Source organism: Elephantulus edwardii, unplaced genomic scaffold (assembly GCF_000299155.1).
Source record: "Elephantulus edwardii isolate Elephantulus edwardi_28Jun2011 unplaced genomic scaffold, EleEdw1.0 scaffold00026, whole genome shotgun sequence".
Lineage (NCBI taxonomy): Eukaryota > Metazoa > Chordata > Mammalia > Macroscelidea > Macroscelididae > Elephantulus > Elephantulus edwardii.
The window spans coordinates 20009705-20026269 of record NW_006399776.1 but is presented as its reverse complement, the minus strand read 5'-3'; the positions used below and the strand labels follow the sequence as shown (position 1 = coordinate 20026269).

At 48.2% G+C, this 16565-nt stretch overlaps 1 protein-coding gene across 9 annotated transcripts; it reads left to right on the top strand.

The window, feature by feature from the left end:
• Window positions 1-2276: 2276 nt before the first annotated feature.
• On the top strand, window positions 2277-11612 carry LOC102876274 (protein NDRG2-like). Of its 9 annotated transcripts, none has more exons than XM_006883103.1 (17): window positions 2277-2362; window positions 4484-4487; window positions 4610-4690; window positions 5017-5058; window positions 5411-5516; window positions 5723-5843; window positions 6018-6080; window positions 7344-7404; window positions 7622-7708; window positions 7936-7992; window positions 8151-8254; window positions 8729-8773; window positions 9518-9536; window positions 9821-9868; window positions 10121-10156; window positions 10290-10341; window positions 10606-11612. In XM_006883103.1, the coding sequence occupies exons 3-17, from the start codon at window positions 4616-4618 to the stop codon at window positions 10770-10772; spliced, it is 1083 nt and encodes a 360-aa protein (XP_006883165.1). In that variant the 5' UTR covers window positions 2277-2362; window positions 4484-4487; window positions 4610-4615; the 3' UTR covers window positions 10773-11612. The 9 variants fall into 9 exon arrangements, with proteins under 9 accessions (XP_006883165.1, XP_006883163.1, XP_006883166.1 ...); XM_006883101.1 differs by having other exon boundaries at window positions 9518-9569; XM_006883104.1 differs by lacking the exon at window positions 5017-5058 and having other exon boundaries at window positions 9518-9569.
• The last annotated feature ends 4953 nt before the right edge of the window (window positions 11613-16565 follow it).

Sequence of the window (16565 nt, the reverse complement as noted above, 5' to 3'; positions counted from 1 at the left end):
CACACTGTTGTTGTTGTTGCTATGTGCCGATGAGTCACCTATCACCTATAGGTACCTATAGGTACAGCAGCTCTGAAGCTAGCCCTGTTCTGAGCCAGTTTCATTGATTCCAATACACTAAGCCCCATAGCCCCAGTCACTATATTAATCCAATCCATCTCATCTGGTGTCTTTCTCTCCTGCTCTGTCACTCCACTTTTCTGAACATGATGCCTTACTCCAAAGACAGGTCCCACCTGACCATGGGCCCAAAGCTTGTGAAACAGCTTCAAAATCCTAGCCTCCAAGGAGAAACTTGGTTTCCCCCTATCTATTATATATTGTTGTTGTTGTTGTTGTTGTTGTTGTTGTTGTTGTTGTTGTTATGTGCCATCGAGTTGCTTGCGACTCATAGTGACCCTATGTACAAGAACCCTAAACGCTGTTCTAACCTGTGCCAACCATGCCATCTCCAACACACTCATTCCCACCACCCCAATCACAGAATCGATCCATCTCATCGAGAGTCTTCCTCTTCTGCATCGTCCCTCCACTTTCCCAATCATGATGTCCCTCTCCAAGGACCAGTCCCTCCTTGCAACATGCCCAAAGTATGTATTAGATAATACTATTACATAGTAATACATATATATGTAAATTGCATGGGAGAAGATTTCTCATCTTTTTTCAAAAGAGCAGCTGGTAAATTTGAACTGCCACAGGGCCCACCTCCCCATTTTCTGTTTTTACACTTTCTCTCAACAGAGAGGATATGATTAAGTTCATATCCTTCACACTTGTTCAAATTCTTCATATCACCTACACATCAACTTGAACAATAGCAAGTATGTAAAAATGCACTTAGTTGAACTTTGACTCTGCTTGTGACCCAAGGGAAATTGGATCACTTATGCTTGGGTTAGGAACTCTCCTGACAAGGATGAATCCTATCTTACAGCAGAACCAGCCTTGACTCCACGTGTAGTAGGCTGGGACCCCCTAGGTCTAGGACACAAAACTGATCCCGGTGGAAATTCCCCACCTCCTCCCTGCCCCAGGCCCCTGCGTAGGCCCCTTATCAGGTTCCCCCTGAGTCATCCTGACCCAGGGACTAATTTAGATGCTGGAACCTCTAGGTCTCCCTCCCCCCCTTCCTCCTCCATTCCAAGTAAGACTGCTTTGGACACGTCAGAGAAGGCTGCAGGCAAAAGTCTATGTTCTCTTTCTTTCCCAGTTCCTCTAAAGCTGTAAAATCTTCTTCTTTGTCTAGGCATCTTTTAGTCTGTTCCCAGTTCTAGTAGACTTTCCATTGTCCAGGAGAGTGTTAAGCTGGGATTCAGAAGAGAGAGGGAGGTAGGTAAGGGCATCTTGCCAAATTCTAGGGAAATACTTATGGAAAGAGTGGGGAGAAACTATAATAGAGGAATACTTGAGTGCTCCAAACACCGGGTGTAGGAGACCTTTTCGACTTGGAATAGTTTTAGGTAGAGTTTGATCTGACCAGTTCTACTCTGGGTTACCTCCTCCCATTTGGCCCCTCCTCCTTTCCAACAGACCCTGCCAAGTGGGGATGAAAGGGGCATTGATATTCCTTGGATGGGGGAGGGTTGCCGGTGGTGGTTCCCAGGCAGGGGGGAAAGGGCAATTTGGGGGTCTTGGGGGGGCAGTCTGTGCAGGCGTTGCAGTTGGCAGCTCTAGTTCCATTGGCCATTGTTTCCAACTGGCCAGGTGCCCAGCCCCCGAAATGGCAACTTAGGAACCAAGCTGAAGGGGAATTGGGGGCTGGGATCCTGTTTGTTGGGGCGGGGCGGCGCTAGACAGGGGTAAGTAGGGAGAAACTCAATCTGGCTTCCTTTTGCCCAAGACAATTTTGAAAACCCTTAGCCATATGAACCACCTCATTTCAGGGGCCTTCCTCTGAGGGGCACAGGGCAGGTGACGAGAATGGGATCGCAAACTACAGAAGCATAGTAGTCCCCGAGACTCCATTGCCTGGGCACTGCCATTCAGCCTGGCCAAGCAGGTCTCGCCCTCGTTCTCAGGGAAGGGTTAGAGCCAAAGCCGCAGGGTCTCTTGGGTTCGAGCCCGGGACACTGCGTCCTCCCCAATTACCCCCTTCCCTCTGGCTAACCCCGCCCCTGCTCCTGTTTATCCTGGAGTCTGTTTATCCTTGGGGGTCCTGGTCTCTTCTCCGCCCCCACTGGGAGCCTTGACCGGGAGTCCCCGTTGTCCACCCTCTTTCCCTCCTCCTTGCCTGTGATCTCCCTCTATTTATAGCGACCACCCCCACTCCCGCGTTCCCTGCCCCCCCTCCACCCCGCCTTGTTTTCCAACTTCGTCAGGAACAGCGGAAAAGCAGGCTTCGGAACTCAGCAGAGAGAAGGTACCAGGACCTTGGGCACCCCGAGGTGGAGTTCTCGCGTCTTTGGCGCCCCTGTATCTGCTGTTAGCACACTGGTCCCTCCCCATGGGCGAGACCCTCTTTCCTCAGCAGTGGCATGCGCCCACCTCCTCTTTTCTTAATCTATTTCTGTTTTCTGGACCAGCAGAGTCAAAATTAGTGGGATGTTAGCACATCCTGTGAGTGTCCCCACCTCTCCGCCCACTACCCTTGAGTCTGGTGATGGGGGGGCCTCGGTGAGAGGTGATAGTGCAACAGCTTGATACAGGTCATGGTTGGCAAGTTGTGTTGAGAGTCAGGGAAGTATCCCCAGGGCTGAGTGGTCCCCTCACATCCTGCCCCACCGAAGGGGATGTGAGGAACCCGAGTTGAGCCTGGTAGCATCCAGCAGCTTGCTTTGCTTGGAGTGCCTTCCCACCCCTCCTAGAGCAGCGGGCCTCCCGGGCCGGGTGGAGGGGGGCGTGTTTACAGGGGTCGGGGCGGGTCTGGCAGGAGCCAAGGACCCGTGGGTAGGCCAGGGCGGGGCGGGGGCGGGTCTGCGGGGAGCCCGAGCTGGGGCGGGCCACAGAGTCAAAGGCAAGTGAAGGTGGAAGCGGCCGCGGCGGCAGCAGGTAGGGGGAGGGGCAGAGGGCCTGGGGCCTGCGCGGCACCCACGTACCCAGAGCGTCCGGATCCTGTGGATCCTGGTCTCCCGGAGCGGCTCCGGGGCCAGCGGGGCGCGGGCGCTCGGCTGCCGCGCACAAAGGCGGAGGCTCGGCTACGGCGGAGCGTGTTTAGAGCGGGTGCGAGGTTGCTGGAGCGTCCGGGGTGCTTTGCGCTAGGCGCGCGGGGCTGTCGCTCTCTCCCGACGCGGACAGGCAGCGTGTCCAGACTCGCCGGGCCCGGCTGATTCCATCCATCCCACCCAACCCTTCCCTGTTGGCTCCCGGCCCCCCTCGAGCCGTCGGGGGAGGTTGGGAGGAACTGTTTTCCCTCTCCCCGCCCTTGTTTCTCCACTTGGCTGAGCCTACGGAGAGAGTAGACTGGGTGGAGAAGGGAAGCGAAGACACGAGACTTTGTTTTTGTTTTGTTACTAAATGGTGGTGGTGAAACGTCATGCCCTGCTTCCTAATCTCACTCAAGAACTGTCAAAAATCTTGATGATCCCGTCCCTCCCAGTTTGCAGAGAGGAAACTGAGGCAAGAGACATTACGGCCTGTGCCAAGGTCACACTGGTAGCAGCAGAAACTTGGACTAAAATCCAGGGCTTCTGACACTGGCCATGCTTTTTCCTCCACATCAGCACTTCCTTCTCTCCACCCCCAAGCTGGACTGATACCTGCTCTCAGCCTATCGGCCCCCTCTAGTCTGTATTGATTGTCATTAAAGCTTGGAGACTAGTCTTCTCTGGACTCCGAGACAGCCAAAGTTGCGGGGGTTAGTGACCTGGAGAGTGAGTCTGGACTGACTCTCTCTGTCCCTAAAAGGCTTGGGCTCTGGTTACCGTGTCATTCACCTCATTGCTGTGTTTTCACAGACCCTAGAGCCGAAAGGAGAACTCTGACCTCTAACCCTACTGCGCCTACCAACAGGAGTCTAGTAAGTGACCCCCACCCTCTGGGCCGCAGGTTCTTGCCTCTGTGGGTCTCCCCAAGTTCTCTGTCCCTTACCGGCCCACTAATGTGCGATATCTGTTAATTTATTCACAGTCAGAAAGAAGAACCTAGGGAGGAAGGGAGGCATTAGGTAGGTGGAACAGAGATGCCTACCACCCTTGGCCATGTTATTTTGGTCATTTTTGGCTCCTTCTCCTTTGAGCTGCTGACCTTGGGCGGTTAGCTGAAGGTGACAGTCAACTTTAAATGCTTTCTACCCTGCCTCTGGGGTATCTTTGGATCACTCAGTCCTGAGCCATGAATTTTACTGCCTATCTAACTAAGAATATGGGGTGGTCCCTAAATATAGCCTGGGAAACCTGAGTTGCATTGTGGTCCCATGCTGATATTTCCATCCAGGATGGGGGTGTTGAAGGGGCAGCATTGGGGTGGCTGTTCTGGAGAAAAGGAGTGACTCCTTTTCCACAATTGGCCCTTCCACTGGGCCTGGAAGTGGAGCCAGGAGAAGAGAGGTTGTGTGTGCTTGCCTTCTGGGTCTCTCTGCACCCTGCATTGTGCTGAAACAGAGCTAGGCGTTCTTAGGGTGGTGGGGGTGGAGACAGCTTCCCAAAGTCTTCTTTCCTCCACTTGCCAGGCCACCATGGCAGAGCTGCAGGAGGTGCAGATTACAGAGGAGAAGCCCTTGTTGCCAGGACAGACACCCGAGGCAGCCAAGGTTCGTGAAGACCCTTTGACCTCCCCTATTCATAATTCCAGACCACCAAGGATCTTTTTTACCTCCTGCCTTCCAGCATCCACTGACCTCATTCTAACCCACACTGGCACTCTCCACCTCTGCCATCAGCTCTCTCCCGGTCCTCTGTGATTGGGAATCCAGCCTTGTCTTGTCACTGCACTAACCTTCATCCTCTCCATGTCTCTTTTTGTCAATCTCTTTCTGTTTTTGGTCTCTGTTGGTCTCTCCTTATGTGTGTCTGTCTCTCCATCTGTTATTATCCGTTGTGTGTTTCTGTGTGTGTCTGTCTGTGTGTGTCTCTCCAGGAGGCTGAGTTAGCGGCTCGAATCCTCCTGGACCAGGGACAGGTAACTGTTCAGGGTCCTCCTGGGGCGGGAGGAGGGGCTTTCCTCACCTTTATTTGAGAGGGGCCCCTGCCTGACCCCTTTTCTTCATTTCCTTCTATTCCAGTTCTTTCCTTCTCCCACCCATCCCTTCTCATTCCTTTTCCTTTCTTAGAGCTCTTTAATGTCCTACACTTTTATTATAGTTAGTTCTTCACCCTGACACTCATATTTTCCATGGTCATATTCTTGATGATCTTGTTTTTAATTGTTTCCTTTTCTTCCTCCCTTCCAACTCTGAGTTTTGTGTAGTCCTTTCTCTATCTTCTCCCCTTTCATCTTAACTCCTACCTGATGGTAACCTGTTTTTCTACAGACTCACTCAGTGGAAACACCTTATGGCTCTGTCACTTTTACTGTTTATGGCACCCCCAAACCGAAACGTCCAGCGATACTCACCTACCACGATGTGGGACTCAACTGTAAGAATCTTCACTCCCCCTCGAATTCTTTTCTTGGAAGAGTCTTGGGGGAAGGGTAAAATCCACTTTGAGGGGGAGGGGGTCAGTGTGGGCAAGCTGGTAGCCATATAACTTAGCAAGACGAAGCTCTCTGCTAGTCTGATGGAACAAAGAAAGTGAGCACTAATCTGGAGAACACCGATTTGACTGTTGTGGGTTCTCTTTAGATAAGAGCTGCTTCCAGCCACTGTTTCAATTTGGGGATATGCAGGAGATCATCCAGAACTTCGTGCGGGTTCATGTAGATGCCCCTGGAATGGAAGAGGGAGCTCCAGTGTTCCCTTTAGGGTAGGAATTAAGTCCTTGGCTCTTGGGCACAGGGCTGCTGTGGACAAGGTTAAGCCAGGACAGGAGGTTAGCAGGGAGGGCAGTGGTAATTTGGGGACAGAATGAGTAGAGCTTTTAGAGGTGGGGGTAGTGGGGACAGGTTGACATCTTTCTTAACATTTTCATCTCCCCCAGATATCAGTACCCATCTCTGGACCAGCTTGCAGACATGATCCCTTGCATCTTGCAGTACTTAAAGTGAGAGGCCTGGGACCCCTTCAAACAGAGTTCCCTTTCCAACACAAGAAGATCCTTCAAACTTCTGTTGTGCCCACCATAGTTCCTGGGCTAGATTTTGGTCTCTCGTCTTCCTCCTTGATGCTCCCAACTTTGGTTTTTGATAGGAAGGGGAGTAGTTTGGGTTGAATTCGCAGAGTAGCCTTAATACTTGATCTTACTTCAGACTGAGGAGGGCTTCTTTGATCAGGAAGCTAGGGAGCAAGTGGAGGGAGTGGGTGACATAGTCCCTGAGAAACCAGATTGACTTGTCTCACCCACCCCTACCCTCATCCTCACTACACACACCTGGGGAACTGGAAGCCCTGTGTGAGTGAGAGAGTGGGAGAAGGAAGAGAAACTCACAGGAGGCTTCTTGATATGCTGAGTGCTAGTGAGTCCTGGGTTCTGCTCTTGGCCTGGTTTTTCTCAGGGACAGTAACCTAATGGAAGGAGTTGTGCTGCCATCCCAGAGGCATGCAGTTCAAATCCATCAGCCACTCCACAGGAGTAAGATGGCCAGTCTCCTGTGTGATTTGCTGCCTCTGAAAACCTGATGGAAAGTCAGCTATGAGTCAGTTCTGACTTAACACATAACAACAACATAGCCTAGTGCAGAGAGCTTTGCTGGCCTAATCTGTAAGGAGTTGCACTGCTAACCCAAAGGTGTGCCTCTGCTGGTTCAAATCTACCCGTGGCTCCACAAGAGAAAGATGAGGAATCTCCTTCTGTGCAATTTATAGCCTCAGAAAACCTACTGGAGGGTCAGCTGTGAGTTGGTTCCGACTTGCCAGCAAGGGAGATAGCTTGATGCAGCTCTTGATTCTTTCCCCAGTTTCCCCTGTTGTTCACTAAAACTGTGTGAATTCCTCTTTCCTCTCATTCCTCTAGAGGAACTAAGAACGAAAACAGAACAAGTTAAACTAGCTCTGGAAAATCAAGCATGGCAAAGGCCTATATTTGAAAATAGCATGCCTTGGCTGAGGGGATGTGTCTAGTCAGTACACTAGCTCTAAAAGAAGGAGCTGGGGATAGATGTGAGGGATCTGTACTGATTACCAATGCCTATCGGTGGCCCCTTTGTACCTTTCTTTTTTTAGCATGCCCCAAAGGAAGGTCACTTTCTATTTTTCTTTGTGTCCATGGCCTTGGGAAGGAGGGTGAGGAGTTTGGTGAGACTGTGGACTCTAGCAGGTCTTAGGCACCAGAGCTCATTAGACATATCTCTCTCTCTCTCTCTCACAGTTTTTCTACCATAATTGGAGTTGGTGTTGGAGCTGGAGCCTACATCTTATCTCGATATGCTGTAAGAAATGAAAATTCCTGGAAATGGGAAACAAGGGTTCAGGGCCCCTGATGGATTGATGGAAGAGAATGTTGTTTACTAGTGTGTGTTTCAGGAGGGGGAGTGAGAGAAATGGAAGGAGGGGCACATCTTAGTGTTGTCCAAGAGTGGGTAGAACTCAGTGAGGAAGGGAATCAGGGTATGTTCTGTCTCTGATTTTCCTTCCTTGTGCCCTCAGCTTACACACCCAGACACAGTTGAAGGTCTTGTCCTCATCAACATTGATCCCAATGCCAAGGGTTGGATGGACTGGGCAGCCCACAAGGTTTGGAGGGAGCTATGTGCTGAAATTGAGGGTGGGAATTTGCCTGCCTGAGTCCACTTAAGTTCCATTAGCATGACTAATTGCTGAGTGTTAAGGAGATGGGGGGTGGGGGCGGGAAGAAGATGAAGCTGTCTTAATGGACTCAACAAGATGGGGCTGGTGGCTCTGCCTGAATCGCCTTTCCCCATAATGCATTATGTCATGTCTTACCTGCCCTTTACTCATAGTTAACTGGCCTCACCTCTTCCATTCCGGAGATGATCCTTGGACATCTCTTTAGCCAGGTAAGTAGTTGTGAATGTTGGAGTTAGCAGAGGGGGACCAGCAGCGATTTGAATGCTTGAGGGGACTGCCCTAGATGGGACAGGATCTGAAGAAGAAAGAAGGCTGGATTCTTCTTATCTAGTATCTATAATCTTCTCACCCCTTTTCTCTGCTTTAGGAAGAGCTGTCTGGAAATTCTGAGTTGGTACAAAAGTATAGAAATATTGTTGTGCATGCACCCAACCTGGAGAACATTGAACTGTATTGGAATAGCTACAACAAGTGAGTGGGCAGAGTGTGTGTATGAGTGTGAGAACAAAGAAGAAGCAGTAACTGAGCACCAGAGCGAGGCCTAGGGGAGGAGGGCCTGCAAAGTAGGTCAAGTGCAAGGGAGGCAGGATTTGCTGTGCAACTTGGGTAGCTACAGGGTTAGACCCAATGGGAAGAGTGTGAGGAACAGTTCCCTTTCTCCTGTTTACTTCCTTTGGAATGTTGAATTCCCAGAAGTAAGATGACCTTCTGTCTTTGTGCTCTCCCATGCCCTTTGTTGCCCTCTGATCAGGATCTAGGCCATAAGAATTGACTTCAGGGGTCATGCTTAGTTAGGATCTGTCTGCCAGCTTCCCTTTAAGTCTCCACTTTTAATCACCAATATTGAACCACTGTTTTTGGAAAGAAGAGAGATTCTTAGAGGAGAATATCTTACATCTTGATGGCCTGCCTAAAATTCCTAATTTTATTTTAATGTCTTTCTAGCCGCCGAGACCTGAACTTTGAGCGTGGAGGTGATATAACCCTCAAGTAAGACTTTAAGAGATAAAACTATGCTGCAGTGGTTACCAAGAATGAGAAGAGAGGGAGAGGGGAGTAAATGAATAAATAAGATCATCAACTCAAAGAAAGTTTGAACTCATTGCCATTATGTTGGTTTTGAGTGACCCTCCATTGTTATCCGGAACTGTCAATCTCAACAGGTGTTGACTGCCCATCTTTCTCCTGTGGAGCCACTGGTGGGGTTGAACTCCTGGAGATGTGTGGCATTTTGGTTAGCCACTAAGGCTCTGAACAGATAATAGATTCAGATGGATGAGGGAAAGGTTGGATAAAGGATGGATAAGGGGTTGGTTGTTCAAGCACTTTAATTAATGTTTTGAAACAAAATGAGTATGAAAAATTGAATGAAACACTAGTGTGATGTTAAGCTTTTACTTGAATCAGTTTAAAAACACACACCATTCTGTAAAAATACCTCCAAACAAACAAAACCTCCTGTATCTCATACCCTGGGTATCCCTAGGTGTTTATACTTTAGAAAAAGGACAGTCTTTTGACAGGAAATTTCCTTGTCATCTCCCATCTCACCCTCTTTAGTATATCACCATTCCTACCTAGGTCTCCCTGTTTTAAACTTTGTTTATGGGGTCAGGAGGGTTCAGAAGATGATTTCTTATTTGGACCTAAACATTTTTCCAGTTGTTTTTCTGAGAAGAGGTAGGTAGAGAAAGCCAGGTGCTCACCACTTCCTCCCTGACACTGTTTCCCCAGGTGCCCAGTGATGCTGGTGGTAGGAGACCAAGCACCTCATGAAGATGCAGTGGTCAGTAGGAAAGTGTGGGGTTGGTGAAGGAGGGTTGGCATTGTGGCTAGAGGAGTATCTCGCCAAGGAGTGAATGCTATTTGGGACAGGAAGAATAACTGGGGAATTAAGAGTTTGATGCCTGGTAGTTGTGGTGAGGGACCAGGGACTGGGTAGGATGCTGATAGGAGAGGGACTGGAATCTGGGTCTCTGGGTTCAGAGGAGGCACTGGGAACTTGACCTCATTCATGCGGTTTCCTACTTGCCCTAGGTGGAATGTAACTCAAAGCTGGACCCCACTCAGACCTCTTTCCTCAAGGTCAGTAATCTTACTTTGTGCCTACCTTGACTCCTACTCTGGGACTTTAGCATTATAGCTTTTCTAGATTTATTTTAGTCTTTAGGCTTCCAGGGCCCAGTGTGGGAGCAAGAGGGGTGAACGAAGGGAAAGCCCAAGCAAAACCTGTGGGCGGGGGTGAGGAAACTAGGCAAGAAAGACCCTTCGACTCCTGTGCATGACTCATAAGTCTGTCTGTGTGCCATTCTTTCTGGGTACCTCTCTTGGAAACAGATGGCTGACTCCGGAGGTCAGCCCCAGTTGACTCAGGTGAGTATCCGTGGAAGAGGGAGGTAGGATAGAGTATCTGCCCTTTGTCCCTTTGTGTCACACCCAGTGCCCTTGGGCTCCAGCTCTGCTTCTAATTTCATCCCACTGACTCCTTCTCATCGTATTTCCACAGCCAGGGAAGCTGACTGAGGCCTTCAAATACTTCCTCCAAGGCATGGGCTACAGTGAGTATGGGGGCCAGAGGTCATCCTGAGAACAGAGGATTGCTGTAGAGGAGCTGCAGAAAGGGAGGGCTGGGAACAGTGGGGTTGGACCATTTTAGACTTGGCCCAATTCTGTAGTTCCCACCAGGTCTCCCCATCATTTGCCAAGCCATTGCCTCCCTTGGCCCTAATTGCCATTTTCATTGTCACCTAAGCACCTTACTCTGAGTGGCCAGCTTTTTCCCCCACCTCTTCTCTGACTGCCTGATTATCCTTTCTCTACAGTGGCCTCTTCCTGCATGACACGTCTTTCCCGGTCTCGCACTGCCTCCCTGACCAGCGCCGCATCCATTGATGGCAATCGCTCTCGTTCTCGCACCCTGTCCCAGAGCAGCGAGTCTGGAACGCTCCCATCAGGGCCCCCGGGGCACACCATGGAGGTTTCCTGTTGAATGACCCTTGCTGCCCCAGTGTGAGACCCAGCCCTCATCTCCCTCAGAACTAACCTTGGAGGTGCATAAGGGCACTGGGCTGGAGTGAGCAAGGGAAGATGGGCAGATCATGTGGGGAAACAACCTTGATTTTTGATTGCTACCCTAACCTTGACCTCTAACCTGTGATTTTCCCCCCCCAGCTCCTGGGAGAGATGCACTAATATCTCATATGGACCCAGGCACCTAAATTACCCTCCCCCTGAGTCTGCTGTAAGATGGAGAGGGTGTGCATCCCCTATCCCTGTTATAGGTGTCCTAAGATGAGGGGAAGAGGCTGTGGTATTTGTCCATTGTGCCTCCATTAGACACTCTCTACTTTTCCTGAACTTGCAGGGAGTTGGGGAGTTGGGTCTGGGGCTCTAGTCACCAAAGCTGATATGGCTTCTCATTAACCCTTTAGCCTTCTGAAAGGTTTGGGCCTGAATGAATGTTTGTCATGGAGAAGTTCGCTGGTGGGTTAGTGGCCCTCAGGATGTGATAGGAACATCCAGTGTATGAAAAGTAAGTTGGAAAATGAGGTTGTGGGTAAAGAAGGAGAATGGGGAAAGACTGGAGGTAGGGTAATTGGAAGGAGCCTGGGGCCATTTGGCTGCACTAACTTTAGTAGCTGCCAGTGTGTATCTATCTAGTGTGGGATGTGGGAGGGAGCTAGAGTGGGTCAGGCTTTTTTTGAGCTTGGCATAGGGGTGGGAGTGGCTGCCAAGGGCTCTGGCCACACTGATTTGTGTGGAGGATGCCCTCCTGTCTCCCACAACTCCTGCTGTAACAATAAACTGTAGAGGAATTTGAGCACCATTATTACTCTGTCTGGGTCTGCCTGCATCATGCCCCATTTCCCTGTCTGCTCTGCTCAGTTTTCCCATTCTATTCTCAAAGTGTCATAAGCCATAAGAGAGGCTGATGTAGCATAGACACTTCATAAAATGTGGCCACCTATCACTGTCCCTGTTCCAATAGAACGTATTGTTTGTGGGCCTCATAGACAATGCTTTCAAGTTTGGGAGAGAGGGACCACTTAGATAACTTCTTTATTAGTTATAGATCATTAAGAAATGCCACAGGATTTAACATCATGATCTTAGAAAAGGAAATATGGGAAATTGACTAGGGTGCCCCTTTTCTTGCAGTATCCTTCCTAGGGGTCATTGACAATCCTTTTAGATGGTTCAGCATAACTCACAGACCAGGGCTCATGTAGGATTGGAGAGTTCATCCATTCTGAGGATGCAGGAGGGTCACGGCAAAATGGATTTCCTCTTGGGAATTCCTGCTCCCCCATGAGTTTCAAGACTGGTAGCTAATTAGACTATGTGGTTTTCTGAGAAACTTTTCAACAGATCTGAACAATTATCATCAAGATTTCAGGAATTTTGCAGCTGTTACAGGCTGAGTCTAGGACTCCCGAGGTACAAAAGTAAAACTGAGAAGGCACTTTATAGAATCATTGGCAGGGGTATCGTGGGTCGAATATTTCTTAGGTCATTACTGAAACCCCACAGACAATTATACCCTTTCGCCAGTCAAATTGAGCTGAGGACTAATGCAGCTTGATGTCTGGCGCTGACACACTGATTGGCACAGAAGTGGGGCATGAAGTACATCCTTGAGTCTTGCGTAGTTCACCACGTTCTCCCATAGGGCCAAGTCTATTTTAAATGTAGTAGGCTAGGGTTATAAGGGAGGGAGATGGGGATGATGGGTGACTAACAACTACTGGCAGTTACCGAAACCAGAGTGGCCACTCACAAGACAGGCAGCTAAGAAAGCAAGGTCTAATTGCAATCACTGGGGTCATTTACCTCCTAGAAACAAACAAGCAAACAAAAAACATGAGGAAAAAGCAAAGAATGACAATCTTTACAGGCAGTGGTTTCCACTGTACATTATGGAGGGAAGATAGGTCTTTTCTGTACATGTGTCTACATGGATAGTAATAACTGTGTGATCTTCAGAAATGGGAGCAAAATGCACATGTGTGTATACCCATGAATGTTATGTACCTTTGCCATGTGGGTGTGTGTAAGACGGATGGTGAGTGGACTGTGTGTCTCTCCTGAAAATGTCTGAGGAAGAAATCCAGGTGTCAGAGAGTGCAGGGTGAAGGGGCTTGCTGTCCCTGACTGTCCTCCCTGCTTTGTTGATCCTGCGTACTCTAGTGTAGCCCACGAGGACACAGTGCCTCCCTGTGGTTGACATGGAGGAACTTAGGTCCTAGTTCCCTTCTTGGGTTTCCCCACTCATTATTTCTTATGGTTCTTCTGTACAGTAATCCTATGGGGAGATCACAATGTCCTAGTCACCTGCCCCTGCCCATTTTCAGGATCAGAGCACCTGTTTGTGGTTGACTTTATAGAAGCTGAACCCAAAACTCCCATCTTTTTTAATTTTTATTTTATATTGCTTAAGCCTTTGGATTCCCGTTTCTCTCTTTACCTTGTTCTCAAGGAGTGTAGGTGCTTCTCAGACTTTAGGGACATAAATCCTAAAGAGGGCTTAGATCGAAAGAGAATAAAAATAGAAGAATGCAGTGAGAAGAACCAGGTTTCACTGAAAATGTTGGGATTACATGAAGAGATTTTAAGGAGTGCTTTTGTAACCACAAAGCTGAAATGGCAGTTAGAGGGATTGATGTTAAATATTAGAGAGAACTCTTAACAATTAGGAATACATGGGTGCCACAAATAGTTAACATGCTTGACTACTAACTTAAAGGTTGGTGGTTTGAGTCTAGAGGCTTCACAGAAGAGTCTGTTGATCCTACTTCCTAAGCTCCAGCCATTGAAAACCCAATGGAGCACAGTTCTCTGGTGCATATGGGGTTGCCAGGAATTAAAACTGACTTTAGGGCACTTGGTTGGTTGGTAATGGCTAGGGGGGTGGGGGACACAGGAGTGGTAGACACCACCTTTCAAGAGAAATTTTAACTGGAAAATGAGAGTCAATTCTGATAAGACATCAGGGGAGACTGAAGGTAAATAGTATCCAGAATAATAGAGTTTGTTTGGAGCCTCTGTTCAGTAACATCAGAATTTCTCCCATATTGGATATATAGTAAAAAATAGAGTGCATCCTGTATTTGACATCTAATGAATCTAAGCTGGTGATTGAGATAAAAATGAAAATAAAAAATTCACACCTGGGTCTCCGACGGGCCGGAGTCTAGGAACACAACTAATTTGCACTCCTTTTGTTTCAGCTTTGCTAGTGGTGATGGTCTCCTGTCCTGGATATTGAGGGTGGGGAGTGAGCACCTGACTGGCTGGTTGCTATATCCACATATACCTGCCCACTCAAATTCTGACAGCCATGCCTTGTACTCTTGTCAGACCTGAACCTTGAGCAAGAGATTGCTTTCTATGGTGAGAGAGGCAAGGCCCTCTAAAACTGTCCTTCAGGAGAAGGACAAACTGACACGAACTCTCTCACAAGAGAGTTTGGAGCTCTCTGGTTTTTCTTCCTGCTTCTCTGCTGTCCTCAGGTGTTGATCTCTGGCTGACCTCCCACCATGTTTGGCATGATTTTTGACACGATTTCTCAATCTCTGGTTTGCCTTTGATACTATCTGCCGTAACTCCACCCCTTTTCTTCACAGATTGTCATCCTACAACTTCAGTCTCCAAAGCAAACCTGCAGTTTATAAGCAAAGAAAAGGTGGAGGGATCCTGAAGGTTAACTTGAGAGAACATTTTCTTGGTGGTACAAAGGGAAAGCTAGTGCTGGGGTGGCAGACAACTGAAAGTTGCAGTCTTCCTTTCCCCCTTAAGTAAATAAGAAATGCTTATGTGGGAGAGGAGAATGAGGCGGGAGGAAGTGGGCTTGGAATTGAGGAGGCTTGAATATTGTTCCACATAAATACTCTTGTGATTTTACCACACTTTCCTTCCTAGCCCTTTCCTCATTTGGCACAACCTCTGGCCTAGTTTTCTTTTTCAACTTTCCTCATTCAAGCTGCTATTTTTACGACCTATGGTGCTCTGGTGGCATACTCTCCAAGCAGCAAGTTGCACTGCTGACCCAAAGGCTGTGCTGCTTTGGCAGTTCAAATCCACCAGCAGCTCTGCAGCAGAAAGATGGCAGTCTCCTTGTGTGAGACTTACAGCCTCAGAAAACTAATGGAGTGTCAACTGTAAGTTAGAACCAACTTGACAGTGTTTTTCCCCAGTGAGTTCATTTACTGCCTCTATCTTTCCCAAGTCCAGGCTCATTCCTGAGTTGGCTTCTAATCATCATCACATTGAGCTATCTCAACTCGCTTGGCTGATGATTTTTGTGCCTGTTCTTACTCAAGCCTTGTTTCAGTCCCATTCATTTTCTGCTCCTTACAGTCTTCTCTGAGTCCCTGCTCTTTTATCTCTTCTGAAAATGACCAGATGATTATGTCATTTTCCTGATCCCCAGTTTCTCTCCATCTTTATTATCTTCATGGAGAATTCTCTAGCCTGTTCTAACCTTTTATACAATATGGTCCAAACTAGAGCTTGTTGGTCTGAATCTTAGGCATGCCCAAGGAAATGATACTGAAAAGGAAAGTATTTATGGCTAAAAGCAGGCCCCTGAGAATTTAAGGGCTCCTACTACTCCTTGAAGGCAAAGATTCTGGGGCTTCGTCTGAAATACTTTGGACATGTTGCAAGGAGAGACAGGTCTTTGGAGAGGGACATCATGCTGGGTAGAGTAGAGGGACAGCGCAGGAGGGGAAGACCCTCTATGAGGTGGATTGATTCAGTGACTGTGGTAATCGGGATGGGTGTGTCAGAGGCAATGAGATTGGCACAGGATAGAGCATGGTTTAGGGCTGTTGTACATAGGGTGGCTTTGAGTCGCAAACGACTCGACGGCACATAACAACAACAACAGGAAGACTGGAGGACAGGTCGTTGGAGAGGGACATCATGCTTGGTAGGGTGGAGGGACAGTGCAGGAGGGGAAGGCCCCCCTATGAGGTGGATTGATTCAGTGACTGGGGTAATTCGGGATGGGTGTGTTGGAGACGGTGTGATTGGCGTAGGACAGAGCAGTTTCGGGATGTTGTACATAGGGTCGCTATGAGTCACAAGTGACTCGATGGCACATAACAACAACAACAAGAAGATTGGAGGGGAAAAAAAAAAGCATGACTTAGCCATGCTTGAAATATCCCAACTTCCATCCACATCATTAATTGTAATGCTCACAGGATCAGTGAGCCACAGCCATGTGAAGAGCCCTGACAGCTTCATATACTTCTCAAGTTTCCTTCTCACAGTCACACAGTTCTTTGTACTAAGCTCTTCAGCTCCCATAGAATTATATCTTTTCCAATTCACCCCTCCCAAAGTCCCCGCAGGAAGAGCTCTTAAACAGAAAGGAGAAGAGTATTGACCATGGCTTCTATTCATCTCTCTTGAACTCTTTTGCTCTGTGCCCTAGAACACCTCTGTTATCTGGCTTCTTCTTGTATTTGCTCAATAAGAGATGTTGCAGTAGACGCATGAGTAGGAGAGTAAAGTTATTCTCTTGAGTTCTTGTCAGACCCTTACAGATTGGTTACATCCCTCTACCAAAGGCCACAACTCTTACTGGATGGTTCTATCTAGAACCAGGAGAATAGATTTGTTAATATCCAGTCTTGGAGCATTATACAAATATTTGTTGCTTTCTTCAAGTCCTGCTTAAACATTCTTAAACTTGCTTTAATTATCTGCTATAGAATGGGAAGATAGGATGGTAAAGTACAGGTAAATAATATATAGATAGATAGGATAGGATAGT

What these genes read in the sequence shown, in the direction of transcription:
- LOC102876274 (XM_006883101.1), top strand. Translation starts at nt 4,616, where the DNA reads ATGGCAGAGCTGCAGGAGGTGCAGATTACAGAGGAGAAGCCCTTGTTG. An exon ending in ACATCTTATCTCGATATGCT is followed by an intron (nt 7,405 to 7,621) that starts GTAAGAAATGAA and finishes TTGTGCCCTCAG; the next exon opens with CTTACACACCCAGACACAGT. An exon ending in CTCAGACCTCTTTCCTCAAG is followed by an intron (nt 9,869 to 10,120) that starts GTCAGTAATCTT and finishes TCTTGGAAACAG; the next exon opens with ATGGCTGACTCCGGAGGTCA.